The sequence below is a fragment of the Melanerpes formicivorus genome, unplaced genomic scaffold (assembly GCF_026170545.1).
Source record: "Melanerpes formicivorus ecotype bairdi unplaced genomic scaffold, bMelFor1.0.p_v2 SCAF_17, whole genome shotgun sequence".
Taxonomy (NCBI): domain Eukaryota; kingdom Metazoa; phylum Chordata; class Aves; order Piciformes; family Picidae; genus Melanerpes; species Melanerpes formicivorus.
The window spans coordinates 10,719,680-10,739,358 of NW_027142369.1; the positions used below are offsets into that span (position 1 = coordinate 10,719,680).

Below are 19,679 nucleotides of genomic sequence, written 5' to 3' on the forward strand. Positions count from 1 at the left end.
CTGTGGCTGCTAGTCTAAAAATCCAGATCTTAAAAGAGTCAATGTTTTCTTGTCTCAAGGGTAAAGTTCAAATCTGTAAGACCAAAATTGGATGAACATTAAAAGGGAAAAAAAAAAAACACAACCACACAACCAAAAACAACCCCAAAAAACAGCACTGCAAACATCCATGCAAATAAACATCACAGCTCTCTTTCAGTGCTATTTATAGCTTTCTCAGTTTAATGACTCCAAAGGCTGCATGAAGGGTTTCTCTAAAGTGCTACCAAGCCTGTTTATAGGAGACAATTGTCTCAAGCATGCGGTAGTGTGAAGACTCCCACAGCAGCACCCATGCTGAAATTGCAGATCTCCTTGGGCAGTCTCTTCCTGTCTAATGAAATTAGGGATGATATGGGATTTAAGTCATTGCTTACACACTATGGCAAGCAGAGACGGGTTGAAATCAGTGGGCATTAGCAGTCAATTAAAAATAATGACTGCATCAAAATTGTGGACATGTGCTCTTATGCCTGTAGCTGGAGATACTTGGGATGTTACGGTTCTCATCTGGTTTTTACTATATCTTGGGCGGCAAAGCTGCTCTGTGCATGGCCTGTCAACAGTGTCAGGGTGGTCCCAGTCTCTTTTGAGTACTCCTGCCTACCCCAGGACAGAGCATGGGCAGCCCCATGACCAATGACAGTCAGTCCACTGTCCAACTACTTTCCTTTGTGGGAAGGCAAGAGGAACAGGGATTTGAGTTAGTGCTGCAACATAAGGGCAAGATCTAATAGGTTTATAGATTTGCACAGGTACAAGCTGGCTGCTCGGGGAAGAGCAGTGGTACTGCTCCTATGCTAATAAAAATATCAGAGCAGAAGACTCTCCCTTCCTGGATGATTTTCCTGGCCAGCAAGGTTGAGATCACTGCTCTGCAAGATCAGTCAGCACTCCAATCCACTTCAGTGCAAAATCAGACAGATTATCTTGAATCATTACTAAAGAGCAAAAAATGTGTCTTCTAGCAGTAATTCCCGACTGTCTCCTTCTATATTGCTTTTAATTTACAGAGCTTCAGTCATGGCTGAACTATTCTGTATGCTATTCATTAGCTGATCACATGCCACTGCTAATTTTTTTCAAATGGATTCACTATTTATAAATGTTCACTGCTTTGTGTCGACACATGAAGGGAGGGAAGCACATATTTATGCCATCTACTTTATGTCTTTAGTGCAGATGCTTTGCAGTTCTCCTTTGGAAGGATCGACTTCATTCATTTACCAAAGTTGTATCTTTGGCTTCTGAAGCTATATGTATTGCATTCTTCTATGTGCTATGCCTGAACTAGACAGTTTATGACTTGCCACCCTCTTTTTAACAGACTTCAACTATCTAATGAGTCTGTTCACCTTTATCTGCACAGTGGATGAAGTTAATTGCATTGCATTGGTACTACTGCTCAGTCACTGAAGGGTTTTTACATGCACTTCAAGACTAGACTAGACTAGATTAGAATAGAAAAGGATAGTTCTGTATGGAAGGGACCTACAGTGATTATCTAATCTAACTACTTCAGGCTGACCAAAAGTTAAAACATGTTATTAAGGGCATTGTCCAAATACCTTTTATACACTGACAAGCACGGGATGTCAACCACCTCAGTAAGAAGCCTGAATAGAAATTTTAAGGTGAATAAATTTTACACTAAAAATTGCTGTTTTTTTAAGGTTCATGAATGACAAATGACACATCTCCCTTCTGTATTTCACAGGGCAAGTCAGTTAGTTTTGATACTATCAAATAAATTCTGCTAGCAGTTGAATTGAGCGGGTGTTTTTTTTGTTGTTGGTACAACCTCAGCCCTAATTAAATATTTATAGCCTCATATAGCTAGACACAATATGAGTCACCCTGGCTGAAAGACTTTTGCTCATGGAAGATCAGCATTTGATGTTCAAAAGACGGAATGGAATCAGCCTGTTAAAGCATCTACTCGCTATCTAAACAGTCTCTATTGTTATAGTTATTGCCAGTAATATCCTGTTTGTCACTGGAATTGCACTTTGGTCCATCTGCCCTTGAAACAGCCATTTACCTTGTGGCTAAACCATTTCAGTATGGAACGTGGAATTTCACCAAAGGTAAGGAAACCTACTCAGGACTCTGGTCTCCAGCAAAACCTCTTGAAAATGCTTTGAGAAATAACCAGACATGTAAACTTCCATGCATCTGACAAAAGAAACCATTTTTGGATCCAAGCGAAAAAATTTCCCTTCCCCATCTCTCTGTCATTGCCTCTGACCCTACTCTACATCCATCATATCTCAGTCCTGGCAATAAGCCCTGAACAAATTCATTTTTGTGGACTGTGGGTGAAATCTGTGGGAGAGTATTACTATTGTGGAGCTAATAACTGCTTTGGACTTTTGTACAGTGCAGCTGCACACATGGTGAAACACCAATAGCCTTTTGTCCCAGGCATTGCTGTATCAGAGTTGTAACATGTGAGTTATCTGCAGGAAGCCTCTTCCTTCCCTGGGTGAAATTCATCTACTGCCTTTGATTTTCGTAGAGGCAGGTTGGGCCCAAATGTTACAAAGTGGTTTCAAGCCCTTTCATGTGAAAGACACTGGATAAGTACTGTACTGGTCTCATACTGCTGGAGCTCAGCCCATTGAAATGATAGTTGCTTCTTCTGGGCCATCTTTTTCAGTATGTTCACCTTCTTAATCTGTGCCACGAAAGGACAGTGACTAAAAGGGAAGTGACTAAAAAGATGCAATGCAGCAGATATAGATGGTGTGGGGGGCTGTGAACGGTTAATGCCTTGGCCACAGCAATGGTGCAGCTGGAGCTTTTCCCAATGCTGAGCTGGACAGCATCACTGTCTCCTGAGTCACTGGAGTCGTGGCAGTGTGAAACGCTCTGAGATCACCATGCTGCTTCCACACACACCCCCTTCCATTTTTCCATTAAAAAGAAGGAAATTGGTAAATGTCTTGGGACTTGCAACCAGGTTGTGATCCCTGAGGCAAAAGAAAGTGCTTGCCACTGCTGGTAATAATGCCTGGGTGAAAAATCTTCAATGGGAAATGCAGCTTTGCAAAAGTCTGCAGCAATTAATTGCTTTTGAGCATTTCCAGCACAGAACTGGATCAAATGGTTTCAGCTTGATTGAGAAAGTTGAAACAGTTGGTTTTGGCAAGGGCAAAGGCAGGGGTAAACAAAACCAGTTCCTTGGGGTAAAATCAAATGAGATTTTGAATTTTGAACCCGGTAGGATCTACCCATGTGTGAAGCCTCCTTGCGTGCCACAGTGCCTGTGGTCTCACCATGCATATGGTGCTGCTGTGCCCATGGTACTGCCATGCTACCCATCTCTTGACCATGGACTGCCATGAAGATAGATGTGGCAGGGGCTGTTGCAACATAATATCGTAAAGGTAAGGATACTATCCTAAACATCCTAAAGGATAATATCCTAAAGGTAAGGATCCTAAAGAGCTCTTTCCTCTCTCAATATCCATGGTATTTAAAACAGGTTACATTATACTTTATGCCATGTAATAATTTTATGTTTTATGAGTAGGATTTTTTCAACACTCATTTCCACTGCTCTATTCTGTGTGTAGTTTTGTAGTGAAAGTGGTTTAATAAATGATGGGATTGCTCAAAACCCCCAAATTCCATTTTTAATCAATTCTTGTTTTAACCACTGCTGGACAGAGTTTATCTTAGAACAGCATGTTAATGTATAGAGCTATTTTTCCCCCTTATATTTTTGAACTTTCTCATTGAAAACATTCTTAGTTTATATTTCTGTGCTATAGTAGTAAAGAAAGCAAATAATAATAGCTGGAGATATTTTAGAGGTCTAAATCTTCAAACACTGAAAATGTAGGCTGATTTAAAAGTGCATGCATGCTGCTTTTACCTGACACCCTAAGGAAATACGGATTAAATATTGACACTCTTTATATTCCCATCCTCTCAACCTTTCTTTCCCTCAGTAACTTTTGAGTGCACTGGCAAATTCAACCACTTTTGGCAGAGAGGAAACAAAAAGAATGCAAGTCCCTGCAAATCATCTGTGACTGGGTAGGGAAAAGAAACTCAGAGTGGTGCCCCCACTGAGTACCAGCCTGCCTGGCTGTCATCAGCTCTCATATGTGTACACATGCATGTGTGCCCATGCCATCAAAACCACCCAGCCCACAGGACAATGCATACACACTCTGGTACGAGCTATTGTGTGGTCTTTCCATATGCAGAGGTATTCAGAGAGCATGGCAGAGAAAAGGGCAATGGGTGTTGGGACCCAGTGTATTGCTTGGGAGAGAGACTGTCAAGGACAAGCAGATCCCAGCTTATTATGGTGGGTGCTGTTGCAATATGAGACATAAAACCACACAGCCAGGCTTCCTTAGGGTTTTTGGCTCATGCAAGTACTTATTTCCACTATGCAATGTTCTTATATCTTGTCTGGGTAAAGAATTTTTTTAATTCCAAAATGGGATTTAATGTGTCTGGTGGGAAGAGCAGAGGAAAGAGAGAGTTGCTTGCATTCGAAGTGACACTGCCCACTCTTGTGGAGGAAAAGATCCTCACATTTCCATGGATCAGATTCTGCAATTACACAGCCGTCTAGTTTGGCCAGTTCATCTGCTAAACCTGACATGAAGCCAGAATGAAAACAGAGATTTTTCCCATTACAGAATACCAAATCTATGATAAGCCACGCCACAAAAATTCAGTTTTTAAGGAGGTGGGGATAGAATAAGGGAAACTCTAACTGCTGCTGCAAGATAAGCAATGAGTTTTGCAGTGCTCCTAGAATCTGTTTTTCAGGGACCTTATAAACAGCAACATAAACCAAAGGAGCAGTGAGAGAAGAAAAACATCAGACTCTGGAAGAGGAAAATCTAAGCAGAAGCTTGAGCAGCACTTTTAGCCTATCACAACAGTTCTACAACTTTGGACACAGCTGAGTAAAAGAAGTGATTGCTACAGAAAGAGGCCTGTGAATATTGTGCTTAATCTGTGGATCTGCTTTACACAGCAATACAGTGAACATCATCAATAGTCTTGCTTATGTTTATTTTTTTTGTCTTATACTACACATTCCCTCACTATAAAGTACTCAAACAATTTACCACCTCTGCATTCCCTACTGTGAAGTTATAGTATTCAAATGTATTTGTAGATGGAGTAAGAAATGTCTCTGAAAGGAGAGTACTAAAAAGATAGTACTAAAAAAAAGATAGTACTAAAAGAGACTATGCTGGTTCTCTCAGAGATTACTCCTTAAATAGGATATAAATGATTTATGCATCCTTCGCCATGAGGCACAATATCACAGAGAGCCTATATTTTTAGGTATACACTATTCATCACAACTGCTCTCTGCGAAGTTCAGAACTTCAGAATCTCAAAACCAAAGCAAGAATATAAATCAGTGGATGCTGAATTATATTTATTGTCTGAAAAATGCAGTGAGTTTAATTGCATCACAAACACTGCTTATTGGCAAAACCAAAAATAAAAATTGAAAGAAAACAAATAAATTTCTTGACCAAATCCTTCATTGCCCCACTTGTATGAGCTGCTATCTAAGCTGCCTGGCTATGATCCAGGCCTGAATCACATTCCTGGATAAGAAGTAACCCATCCTCTCCTTGAACTTCTTTTATGTCTCACCTGGCTCTCCTACAGCTCTCAATTAGATTTCTTATAAAACACTTTCTTACCTGCATAGTGGTCAAACACAGTGGGGACATACTCCTCTGGGAAGGCATCGTTGGCATAACTCATCAGCAAACAGGTTTTCCCAACGGCACCATCCCCAACCACCACACACTTTAACATCTTCTTCGCGTTACTGCTGCTCCCGTCAGTGCAGTTGTCATCTTCTTTCTTGCAGTTCATTCTTGCTGCTGCCGCTGCCGCTGCCGTGTTTGCTGCTCCCAGGATTTCCAAGTGCACATGAAGGAAAAATGAAGTGCGATTGTGTTGACTTTTCCTGAGTTGGGGAAGGGGGGAGGCAGCAAGTCTCAAACTCAGGAAATCATACTAACGTTTCCAGGCTGTCACAGCCGCTTCTAACAATTACCAGATCAGTCAAGAGAATCATTGAGGTGAATAAATTAAATATACAGAGAGGAGTATCATAAATAAGCAATCTGTCCTTTCTCCTTCGGCCGAGTCAGGAAATCTTCATCCTGCCCCAGAGTTCGCAGTATTTATTGCGACTTAAAAATTATCAGCAGCCTGTGGCTTTGATTCCCGTCTCCCTTCCTCCAGCTTGGCTGTAGCAATCAGGGATTCCTGTTAAATCCACTCCATTTTCCATTTCATTTCTAACATGGAGGAGAGCCTGGAGGTTTTTAATGGAGTTTTTCCTTTCTTTCTCCAGCTTGCTGTGTGTCAGGAAATCATGGGTTTCCTGCTGAATTCCATATTAGGATCAGTGGGCTTGTGAAGGGCTGCAAACAATGGGAGCTCTGTGTGTATTTGTACTTTGGAGGAACTCTGCCAGGACATGGAGAAAGAAAAACACTAGAGGTCTCTCTGCAGAATGAAGTTTTCAGGCTTCCTGCTCTATCCCGTACTCGAGCTGCTCTCCGGGCTGCCGGCACTGAGACCAGCGAGGAGGATTTTAGGGAGGCTGTTAGAGACGTGGGTGTTGGACCTCCATGCATAGGCAGGGTATGGGGAGGCTAGCAGCTGTGGTCATGTCACAGGGTTGTCTGTTGTTCCCAGCCTCAGTCTCCTGTGATCTCAGGATAGATATTTTCTTCCATTTGGGAGGGGAGGGGGGAAGGCAGACAGGAGCTGTACTGGGTAGGTAAAGTTTCATGTCAATTTTCTGTGTATAGCTCTTTAAAGAACTATGTTAGAAATAATAAACCACTCATAAAGCTCCTATTGCATTTCCCCTTATTCCTTAATAATAATTTAAAGAGGCTGGATTTTCCCCTTCCTAGTGTAAATATGTAAACATGGAGAGGGATTAAAAAGAGGAATTAAGAGTTACAGGAATTAAAAAATAAAAACAAATAGAAGCACTGCACAACAATCTGTGGAAAACCAGCTTTAGACTGTATGATTACTGCCCCCTTGTTTGTTTTGTCCTGGCATTTCACGTGCCTCCAAATTCTTCTCTCCATTTAAATATGTAACAGTCTATACACACATGAAGGGCCAAACTTCCCACTCCTTCCACAGGAAAGCTTTTTCAGTTTCCAGCAGAAACCAGCCAGACATTAACATAAACCCCAGTACAGAAGCCCAGCACATCCTGCTGACTACATTTCCCTTCTGTGAGACTTGAAAGCTTTGAAAGAGGAAGCAACCCCTGTCTGAGACTCTACAGGGAAGCACACCAGTGCTGAATACTCGCCCAACCCTGCTCATGCCTGCTTGGAAAGAGATGCCCAAAAGCACACAGGCTTGGAGCAATGCACACCTAGATGTGTGAAAACCAACACAACCTTAAAAAAGGAACTGTCTTAGCCCCAGTTTGCATGAGCAATGACAATCACAACCTTAACAACAAACCTCCTTAACCCCAAGCCACATGTCCTTCAATTTTTGCAGTGAAAAGGTTCAGCAGACCCACCTGTCAATCTCCCCTGGATAGGCTAAGCCCCATATCAGAACTCTTCAGAGAATTGAGTGCTAGACCAGCCCTGAACACCTTCCCAAAAGGTGCTAGATGGATAAAACATATCAACAAGGTTGAAAAAGGTCTGTATGCTCACCTGGGGAGCCCCAGGGAGCTCTGCTTGCACTATCTTTTCAGGAGTCTTGGTCATTCAGTAATTTTAGTATTATGCCTCCTGTACTTCCTTTTCTTCATGTCCTCCTCCCTGTTGACAACAGGGATCTTAGCAGGCAATGTTTGGTCCAGCATCACATACATTACCACAGGAGCATCTCTAAAAGGTTTCTCACTGTTAGGAGTTCAGGTGGCATTCTTTGACCTTCAAAACTACAGTCCAAGTCTGAGGTTTATCCAAGAAAACTTGTGAGCTCTAGGCATCTAAATCCCCATTCTCCAAGCATCAACTCTGCTGATCATTTCCACCAGCAGCAGCATAGCTGCATTATACTGAGGAGCATCAAGTCCTTCATGGATTTATTCTTTAAGCTTCTTTCTACTTTCAATTAAGGTTAAATTCCATGTCTAGGCCTCTGCTTAGCTATTATGTAGCTGAGTAGGCAGCAGCACACTGATACGCTCTATGTCTTTGATTCCCGACCTTGTTGGGTAAGTTTTCCAAATACATAAGTGCATGCTGTTGCAAGTAACTGCAGAGTCTGAGGAAGCAAAAAGTTCCAATAATTCACAGTTCTATTCCCCATTGCCTCTATCAGACAAAAGCAAGGGCTATCTTGCTTCCCATTTTACACAGACACAATGTGACTGGAACCTCTAACACAAGAAGGAAATAGAACTTTTACAGCAAGTCCAGAGGAGGGCCACAATGATGATCAGAGGGCTGGAACACCTCTCCTACGAAGAGAAAACAAGGCTCTGGGGAGAACTTGTAGCAGTCTGCTGGTATTTGAAGTGGGCTACAGGATTGCTGGAAAGGGACTTTTTACAAGGCCATGCAGTGATAGGAAAAGGGATAACGGCTTCAAACTGGAGGAAGCTAAGTTTAGATTAGACATTAGGAAGAAATTCTTCACCATGAGGGTGGTAAAGCACTGAAACAGGTTGGCTAGATAAATTGTAGAGGCTCCAGCTCTGGAAGTGTTCAAAGTCATGGGACCTTGAGCAACTAGGTCTAGCAGGAGGTATCCCTGCCCATGGCAGAGTGATGCAAACTAATTGCAGAATTGCAGAGGGAAGAAAAGATATAATGCTCTATCTTTCCATACTGGCCAGGGAAAGAGAGCGGCTCTCTTCTCCCAGCTGACCCTTTAAAGTTGTGGTGGGTTGAAGTTTGCCCCCCAACATTAACCTTGCCAGACCAACTCAGTTATAAGCAAATGAAGCTGTATTTAAAGCAAAATCTACACTCTATGATGGAATGCAATGAATATGTACAAAATATACAGTATTTACAATATTATACAGATATGTACAATCAGCAAACAACACAAAAACCCTCCTGGTCAGAGACCAGGGAAGCTGTTCCACTGTCCCCATCCCCATCCCCCTGTTCCATAAGAGAAAGAAGAGCAGAGAGAGAAGCACTGGGTTAGACTTAGCCAAGGTCAGCTGAAGTATATGCAGATCAATCTGTCCCAAGTGAAGCAAAACCAGCCAAGATCAGAAGCAAAGAGAGAAAGAATTATTATGGTACACCCTGTTTTCTTCTAGATACTTTTATGCTCAAAATCTGTAACTATATTTTAAAGGCATAGCCTAAACCCACCACAAAAGTCCCTTCAAACCCAAACCATTCTATGATTCTATGGTTTATAAACTTTCCCCGGGGGAAATGCTGGAAAAGCACAGCTTTGGTGCTTGTCTCAGCAGTAGCCAAAACACTGGTGTGTTGTCAACACCTAGCTACTGCACCACAAAACACAGCACTGTAAAGATGCTCTGGGGAGAATTAACTCCAGCTCAGCCAAACTCAACACACCTGGAGACATTAAAAGGTGAGGTTGAATGAGGCTCTGAGTAACTTGCCCTAGCTGAAGACATCCCTGCTCACTGTAGTGAGGAGATGGGCAAGATGACCTTGAAAGGTCCCTTCCAACCTAATCCATGCTAAGATTCTATGATACTCAAAATATCAAAGGGCTGAACTTGAAATACTTTGTGAACCTTTCCAGTTCTAAACTCTGATGAATGGGAAGCTTTGTGGAAAACCAATTTTTGCTAAGATCCACCAATAAAAGAGCTAACCTCACCTAGCATGCACAATGGAACTGCAGCTGCCGTGTTAGATCCTATCTAATGACTTACCTGGAAGAGGCCAACAAGGTGATTTTGTCTTGAAGGTATGAAAGACTGATATCTTGCCTGTACAACTCAAATTGAAGTCTGTATTTTTGCTTTACCCACATAAATGATACATTCAGTTTCAGAGGAGTTATGATAAAGTTGTAAAATAAGACCTATATCTGGACTCAAACTCATTCTTCCAACTCATTATTTTAACTTTGTTTAGCATCATTTGGATGAGCTGGACCAAAATATCTTAAGAGCTGGTTTAATTGCAGCAAAGTATAATCACTTTTTTTCTCTAGAGACTGAGACAACATTAAGCTGTCTGCTACTCTAGGCTTGTATCTTTTACTTGCATAGCTGGCTCTGAATCTGCTGTAGGAATTAACAGTCAGTCTTGTGTGTCTAGCAAGGTTTGAGGCAATCCTGTTATACTTTATGGAAGATTTCTTAACCTACAAATTGCAAGTGGCAATGCTTTAGGATAAACTGACCCTCCTGCCATTGCTGTGCAAGTTTCAGCTCCCCTAAGAGCTTCTGTAGAATAAAGCTGCCTACAAGCTCCATCATGGAAGTCACAGGGCTGTCGGTAATGATTAGCCAACCTCAGAAGGTTTGGTGATTTAATTTAATTGCAGGGCTTTTTTTTTTTTTTTCTCCCCCCCCCCTTTCACTTCACTAATCGTGTTAGAAATGGTCAGATTTGCTCACAAGATCTCAGTTGTTCCTGTCTCACAAATCCAGTAACAGCAGATTGTTTCCAAGGCACAAAGTTTGGAAAGACGTGGTCAAAGTGAAAAAATGAACCCACTAGACTGAATGCTTGAGAAGCTTATTCAAGTATGTGTGGTTCTTGGGTATCCAACCCAGTTTGTTACCTGCTTATTTGACAAGCTTCTAGCCAAGGGCACATATCAAGAAAAGAGGCTAAAGTAGATAATAGATAAGGGCAGGTGTTATTAGCACTGAAGATGTCACCTGAGACACTTCCCAGCAGAGTTTCTCAAGCAATTGGTTCTGGTTTAGATGAAATGCCTCTGACCTTTCATTAATTAACAAATTAACTGGCAGCAGATCTATTGCTGGGGCTGCAATATCCCACATGTCTGTGTGGAAGCATCAGCTTCATCAGCATAGGTCTGAAAAGGAGAACCCTGGAGCTCCTTCCTTGGGGATTAGCAAGTTCAAGGCTGGTGCAAGAAATTTTGGTGAGAAGATCTGTAGGTGATGAAGGACTTGTAAATTTGTTAATTAGCTCTGCAATGAGCAGTATGTTTGCCAATTTGTTCTGTATCTCTCTGCAGAATTGCAGAGGGAAGAAAAGATATAATGCTCTATCTTTCCATACTGGCCAGGGAAAGAGAGTGGCTCTCTTCTCCCAGCTGACCCTGCCACTCTCATGTTTCTCCAGCACCTTCTGCAATGCATTGGTCTTCCTTTGTGCAATCTCATGAGCTTAAAACTTGAGAGTCAGAGGAATTTTCTGTTAACTGGTTTCCTCACCAGACCTCACCTGCCTAGTTTTTATAGGGGCCTAATTTTCCCTTAGGTCTTGTCCTCCTAAACACTCCCTTTCATGATCTTGTCGTAGCCTAAACCAGGCAGGTCTCTCTACATTCTCATCCACAAAAGGCAGCTCCATGAGATAGGGGATTTAGAACATGACTGCACTAATGTGAAGCTTTCCCCCCATGTCTTACAGCTGGAAATAGTCATATCCACCTACCTTCTCCCACCTACCAGCATTGATATAGAACCGAAGTTTCTGGCACCACTACTGTGCTGTAAATTGACTTCAGACAAATCTTCTCACATTTTTTCTTTTCTTGATTTAACCTTTTTAGATTGTCAGAGCTTTTTAGTGCAGGGATCATCTTGGTATAGGACTGAACATACTGGAACCATACTAAGCTCAACTGTCCCTGTATTCTTCAAAAGCAGGTTTCCCTGGCCATCAGACTCAGGACCTTCCTGGACCCATGTTATGGCAAGAGCTAGATTCTTGAAGTTAAAAGGATTTGTGAAATTAAGACATGTCTACAGTCACTATGTTCTTCTAGTCCAAAATAAAGCAGACTTGGGGTGGCTTCTCCTTGTTCTTAGGTTGCCTGTATGGCCCTCCACATTGCAGGAATAACTGAAATGAGGATAGTTTATCTTTTCATCACCTCTTCCTTGCTGGCAGCCCTATTCATCAGCCTCCCACCCCACTGGCCTGCTCACTGAGACCTCAAGAGAATTTGATACATTGAAAAGCAGAAGCAGCAAATAAAGGAGGAAAAATAAGAGTTTAACAGTGACCACAGGAGGGGTGGAAGTGCTCTGTGTGAAGCCTTTGCAGATCCAGCTTACTAAAAGGCAGGTGCTGAGGTTCAGCTTTGTGGCTTGAGCCTCTGCACAGCCATCTCATGCTATCAGTCATGTTGCCACCATCACCAGCACTGTGGTGTTCCATGCCAGCAGCAGGGGGTTCCCTGTTTCACGCTGCTGCCATGGATATAATTAGAATCATTTTGTTTCCCTCTGGAAAGATAAGCTTATAAAACAAATGGCTTGTGGAAGAGGAGGTCAAACAAAGGATGATTCATGTCCTGTACCAGAGTACCCTCTTGCTTCCCATAGACAAATACTATATAATGAGAATTGCACATGATATATGTGTGTGTTTGTGAATGAGGAGGGTGGTTTTCAACCAGGAGAGATGGTGCTTGGCTTGTTACCTTACTGTTCATTCTGAATCACTGACTGTAGGCAGCGATGTGTTACTCATCCATACAGCTAGTTGTACTTGTCCAGGGTCCGTATTTCCAGCTGATCTGTTCCTAGGCATTTGTGTTTAGAATTTGAGGATTAGTTTTCCTTGGAGGTATGAAACCTGCCTATAGATAATAAAATGCATGCAAGTGGCACATAGTCCCCTCTCCTCCTATCCCCTCCCCTCCTGAAAAAAACTGTTTATTTCTTTCCATATGATAGCTGAGAGAAGTGGACTTAAGTAAATGTTTGGCCTGTGATCAGCATAGCAGAAAAAACATCACTTTAGGCAAATTCTTCCTCCCTATGTTTTCCATAGAGATGTTTTGTTTTGTTCTAAACTACATTTATTTTAGGCTGAGCAATACAGCAGGAGATTAAACAAGGGAAAACCTATCTATGCCTCTTCTGCATCTTGAAATGCCTCTGCACATGGTGGACTGCTGGGACTTTAAAAGGGCTGCAATCAGGAAATTGAGCTGCACTAAGGGCACCAAAATTGTGACCAATTAGCACCGTCTCTGCATGCATTCAGTGGGGTCCTGAGAGGGTCACATCTATTTTGTTCATCTCTGAGTAATGCTTGGGACATAATCTGCAATTTCTTTAGAAGTAGAGAAACTTCTTAAAGTTAGATGTGACCGAATGTAATATCTCCAACAGGGGGGAAAAGTTTGTATCTAAAAAGAAGCCAGTTGGAATCTGTAGGTTTTCAGCTTTCCCCTTTCCAGGCCAAATTGCTAAGCTGGCTTTATCGTTGACATGAACACATGGCTGATTCATAAAACATTCATGCAGAGTTTTTACTCTCTTGGAAGGAAGGGAGCAGGCAGCTTCCAGGGAGAGAATGTGCTTTTGTGCTTCATGTGGTCTTTCTGCCTCTGCTCAAAATTAAGTAGATGGTTGGTGCTGCCTCCATATTTCAGGAGCAAGCAGACAGGAGGAAAACTATGGTAGAAAGCAAAGGGATGTCACCTTTTTTTTCTGCTGAGCCTCCTTGTTGGCCTATTCTAAGCAAAGGCATTGCAGTGAGATTCAGGAGCACCAATCCTGATGCTCAGATTTGCACAAGTGGAGCAGATCATTTAAGCAAAGCCCTTATCTCATCTGTAAAACAGGAATGAAGAATCCTTCAATTCTCTGTTTATTATGATAACTTTCAGGGCAGGAACCAACTCCTGCATAGTTTGAAGGGTGTGGTGTGCCCATGACCCATTTGAATCAACTTGCTTGCTGAGTGTCACCAATAAAATGTTTGGTCTAAAATCATAGTGAGCTTGTTAAAGGACAAAAATGTGTATGAAACTCATACTCTTTGTTGTTGTTGTTTTGTTTGTTTGGGCTGTTTTTTCTCCCTTCATATTTTCTGCTGGCTGAACTCCCCATATTGATATGGGGACAGCTTGGCTTTCCACCAGTGACAATTATGGGAGGAATGCTGGCAGCAGCAGGTTACTTTGCTCCTTTTGTAGCAATTGGAAGTTTTATTTGCTTTGCCAAATCATCCTCTTGTTTTAAATGTGTCTGGGTGTGGTGGTTAAACAAGAGAGGAATGTGGGCACTCTACCTAAGACTGCTGAAATATCTGCCCCAAACTGTATGAGGAGTTTTGTTAGAGCATTAAGTCATAAGTTAATGCCTTGGGACCTGCAAGTATCTGAACATGCAATAGAAGGGAGAGGTGAAAAATAGTCACAGCCTTTATTTGCAGTGTCTGCTGGCTACTCACAGGTAATCTTTGCAGCCACAGCAAATTCATTGCTTAGGGAAAAGAGGGGTCAGAGCATGTGTGTAGATGAGCTGATAACTTGGCTTGGTGGCTGGTACTCCTTCTGCACTAATGGACAGCATGTCAAGATTTTTCTTGTGGCCAAAAACCATCAGAAACAGATTGAGTATTTGCCCAAAGAAGCTGCAGATGACCCATCACTGGAAGTGTTCAAGGCCAGGCTGGATGGGGCTTTGAACAACCTGGTCTAGTAGAAGGTGTCCCTGCCCATGGCAAGGGGATTGGAACTCTACAATCTTTAGAGGTCCATTCCAACCCAGACCATTCTGTGGTTCCACGAATACCTTGGGCTATGGGAGAACTGTTAATCTGAGCTGTGGGAAGTGGTTGCAATGATTCTCTAGAGCTCCCTGTAGGGGAGACAACCAGATGCCATTATCTTCAGAAGGTTCCAGTGGCACAGCTCTGCATCCCTGCTTAGCTGCCTGTGAAAGATTTGCAAATTGGACCTAGCTTGAGGGCCAAAGTTCATGCCATGGAAATATACTCTGTGCTATCTGAAGTGCATACATCAGTGCTTTCTGAGAGGTCTGTGTGGGCTTTCCAGTGATCAGTAGAGCTTTTGGTGCAGGTATTAGAGCTGTTAATATACAGGGGCTACCATATATAGTCTGCATGTGGCATAAACTGCAATTCCTGACTCTTGGGCTGATCCAGAAACTCTTTCACCCATTTCTTGTTTCTCGTGTCTGTCTGGCTCATTCCCCCTCTGAGAAGGCAATGACATCTCTCAGTAAGAAGCTCTGATTGTTCAGTGATGGCCATTTGTGAAATTGAGGCATAGTGTATTGTTGGGGAACTGTGACTCTCCAGTACTGCAGTATGATGCTTTGTTCTGTGCTGCGCTGCAATCAAATGATGCAGCCACATGAAGCTTTTAAGGGTCAGGGCTCCATTTCCCTGCTCCTGAATGGCAGATTTATGTAAAATGAGCCTAACTGCTCATCTCAGAGCTGCCCAGGTTTGTTTCCAGTGTCTGCCATTACATGGCAGGTCTCCCTGTGGGCTGTTTTCTTTAGTTCTGATGCACTTGAAACCATGCTGTCTTCATGAAAGTGTACTTTGCATTGGTGATACCTCAAGAGATTTAGCAGACAAAGAAGTTCTTCATAGAGGTTGTGGAGTATCTGTCCTTGAAGGTACTAAAAAGTTGCCCATAGTCCTGGACGGCCAGCTCTAGGGAGCCCTGCTTGAGCAGGGGGTTTGACCAGGTGACCTGCAGAGCTCCCTGCCAGCTTCACCTACCCTGTGATTCTGTAGTCAGATGCACCATGCATCCCAACATAGGTGAAGTGCCATGCATATATATTTTGTATGTCTCTTCCCATATGTGCCTTTGAGGACCAATACTGCAACATATTTGAAGAATTTGTACAGAACCCCCTGAATTTTCTATCATTGGGATCTTATGAATGTCATTGTTTCTGTCAAAATGAATACAACATAGGCTACAACTATGGTAAATAGTATGGGGATCATTTCCCAGTGTACTATCATTGACTGACCTTAACTCCAACATAGTTTCTTTGCTGTCTTCAGAACATATTTGGCAATAGCCTGATACAGATTGCTGTTTGTTACAGCAAATATCTAGCAGGCAATCAGGGGGATCTGTTCTTTTTCTTGTCTGATTTGCACCCTGCAGGCATCAGACCTGATTATTTGGCTTGCACTGGTATGAACTCTACATTTTTTGATAGGCAGAGAAGCATGTCACTTCTCTTTGCCTGCGGAAGTAACTTTTGGGCAAAGGCTTCCGTGTTCTCTCTCCACAGGGTATCAGTACAGTGTGGAGATGAACAGGCATCTTGAAACAAGTGGGTTTAATTAATGTATGAACCAAAACACTGGAGGAACTAACTTGAAAACAGCAAGCAGCTGATAAGCATCTGTAATTTAAACTTCAGACTTCTTTGATGGACTTTGCTCATCAGTGACAGGAGCAGAACAGCCCCAACATACGTGCTGTAACCATTGCAGGCGACCTGGAGACACAGTCTGCTCTCGGTAGGCATCACCCAGTAGGAGCTTTTACTTGGAAAAACTTTTCCCAGAGCTCTGGGCCTCCTGTGCTCATCTGAGCCCTGTGACCATATGTTGCACTGGTTTTTGTCAGGGGACCCAGCTGTTAAGCCTTTTGTCACAGACTGATTTTTTTCTTTTTCCACTCAGGCATCCAAGCAGCCTGAGAGCACACTGCTGCAGGAACCATCATACCCTCTAGAGCAATTAATCTTTAATGCCTTGGCCAAGATCTTATGATGATGGTGAAGCACAGCCATGCTTTCACATCCAACCTGAAGCTCAGCAGCCTTCATCACCATCGTCAGCTGAGCTGAGAGCCCCATGCAGCAGTTGCAGTTGAGGCATGCAATAGCAAAGATACAGGACAGCTTCCAAAAGAATTTGAATCTCTCTTGTCCTTTCTGCAGGTCTATCAGCCATGTCTCAGCCCTACCTGGGAAATGAAAGCTCTGGAGTCCTGGAAAATGTTACATCTTTCCCAAAGTCAGAGATGAGAGCCTTCTCTGTCAGAGGGAAATGAACATCAGCAATAAGATGCTTCATTTCAGCCTGTTACCACTGCACTGATTTCTGATCCTCCCTGTAGATCCTACTCAGAACTTCATCTACTTTCAAAATGGCCATAGAGACCATTTTTGATGTGTTAGTTTCTGGATAAATAATGCAAATAATAATTCCCAGTTAAAGTAATTCACTAAACATCAGAATAATAATAATAATGTATAATGCTTATACATATTTTTGTTTTCTTTAGCCATCTTGAGCACTGCTATTTTTTTTTATCAGATTGGAAGTACAGCTCAGATTGCCACCACACATTTCAATACCTCTTTCAATTTCATCTAGACTATCTTGGGCCATATCTGGATTGTTGTTTAAAAAAAACCAAACCAATAAAAGCACTAGCCAAATCACAAAACAACAAAAAGCAAAGCAAAAAGCAACAAAGTGGAAACTTGTTTTATAAGTTTTCCCAGTGAAGAAGCTGCCACACTCCTCAGAAAACCTGTCCCCATGAAATTTCCCAACTTTTTGGACCAGGTTCAGTTATGAATCCTTTTCCAAATTTGCACTGAGGTAAGGGGGCTGGAAACAGTCCCTTGGGAAATCATACGAGAGTGGGTTCATGTGACAGATCTTTCTGCGACTTGTCATGCTGTGAACAGCAGAGCAACTGCCTTTCAGCACTCAACCATGTCACTGCCTAGCTTGCATTTGATGGAACTGGGGTGAGTGTGTGCTTGTGGAAACAAGGAAAAAGTTAACTAGGGCTTTTTATCTCAGTAAAAGGTCTGGGTTTTGTCCTCATTCGATGTTTGCATAATATCTTAATTTAATTGCCCTCCTGTGACTGTGGCTCCTGATCCAGTTTCTCTGGGCTGGCCTGTAGGATTTGCATTTTGCAGTGCTTTGAAGAACACAGTGGAAACGTGCTTCTGTTGCATTAAACATTGTACAAAGGTACAGGGAAACTCAGCAGCCCCAGCCTCACAGCATTTGCAGTCAAAAGGTACAAATGACAGTCGGGGAACCAGAATGGAAAGGGTTGTCCAGCTGACATGTGAGGTGATGGTGTTGCTAGAAATAGCAGCCCTTGCCCTTGGCTGATAAATGGGTGGTTATCTCCTGCTAATCTAAATGCCTCTGAGTCACGTGCTGTGTCTACAGCAGGTTGCTCCAAATGCAAGACAAGGGCCAGAGTAGCTGTTATAGGATTTTCCTGCTGTGGGATCTCTCACTCTGCGGTATTTGGGGAGGACTGAACATAAGGTGCTAAAACTGTCCTCTGTGTGCCACTAAGCTGCAGGGTGGACAACTCATGTGCTCAGGCTGGACTTCTGCAAGTCCCTCCATAAGAGCAGGAATGTTTGCTTAGGAATGTTTGCTTAGAAATGTCACTGCGTATTCTCTTTCCCTACCCAGCTATGTCAAAGACTAAAGACAAGAGTAATGAAAGTGTGATGTCACAGGGGTCTTCTCTTAGTTCAGGTCTTTCATCCTCCTGTTGTCTGTCCCTGGGTTTGAATTTAGATTTGAAGTTACTACATCATGCATCTCATGCCATCTGCTGCTTTTCTGCCCAAGGGGCAAAATCCAAGTCCGGACACTTCCCTGTGACTGAATTTCTTTGGCTGGGAAGTCTCTTGGCTCCCAGTCAACACAAATCAGTCAGAAACCAAGAGTTTGGCAAATTTTGGATGTTGAGAAGAGTGAATTCAACATGGGCTTGAAACCCTAGAGGACATGATAATACAGCTACAGATCTTCTCAGGTGCACAACTGAATCCCAACTCTTCTGCCTTTCAGAGCAGGATGGAGCTGATCAGGCAATTTCACATACAACCATGGGGCTACCTCTCACAATAGGCAGCTGCTCACAGCTGTTGTTTTCCACGGTGTATACATACAGATTTGGTTTTATGATGCAGGGGGAAAACTTAGGCTTTGAAATCCTAACAAGATATTTGCTTTGCCTTCTCTGTCTTTCACACAGCTGACCTCTGCATCTAGCCTCAAAGGGATTTCCTGGTTTAAGAGCAGAGTGCTAGCAGGTGATATCCCAGCTTCTACTGCCACTCTGTAATTAGCAGGCCCAGACATGAAGCAGTATCTGACCCTTTGACATTTTTTGCTAAGGCTTCTATTAATTTGATACTAGTTTTCATAGCAACTCACCAGGGAACTGTAACAAACATTCAGCTGTACCTGACAGAAAATTGTGGGTTTATCTGCTCAAAAGGTTATACCAAGCATCAGAGGCCGATTGCAGTTGGAATCCTGGGGGCTGCTCCAAATGTTTCATGGAAAAACTATGGACAATTAAAGTGGGAACATTGCAATTTAAAAGTAGGATTTGTGTTACCTTGAGCTTCCAAACTCTGTTATCATGGTCTATCAAAACTCCCACTCAACAGGGAGCAGGCAGGTAGGAGACTTTAAACACCCCTGATGTCACAGTTCCTGAAGACATGTTGCCTTGTCACTTACAAACTAACTTAAAATGAAAGACTGTTTCATTTGTTAGCTGATGGAGGATTTATTCATCTTCTGAAGTGAACCTTTTCCATTGTGTCCACAAAAAACTCTTTTCAGTGTTCTTCTAACACCTTTGCTCCTGCGCTGACCACTTCTGGTGGGAGTACACTGGCACATAGTAAAGCTTGGGCACCTTAGATTGTCTTTTTTAATGGTTTTGTACTGCGCTGATGGCGACATTAT

The 19,679-nt window shown here is 42.6% G+C and overlaps 1 protein-coding gene across 1 annotated transcript in view; it reads right to left on the reverse strand.

The window, feature by feature from the left end:
- RHOJ (ras homolog family member J) overlaps positions 1–6,462 on the reverse strand; it is a 65,948-nt gene extending 59,486 nt beyond the window's left edge. Inside the window, exon 1 of the mRNA XM_068148927.1 lies at positions 5,733–6,462. Within this exon, the coding sequence (XP_068005028.1) occupies positions 5,733–5,910 (178 nt within the window). The 5' untranslated portion in view covers positions 5,911–6,462. The remainder of the gene's footprint in view (positions 1–5,732) is intronic.
- Positions 6,463–19,679: the final 13,217 nt, after the last annotated feature.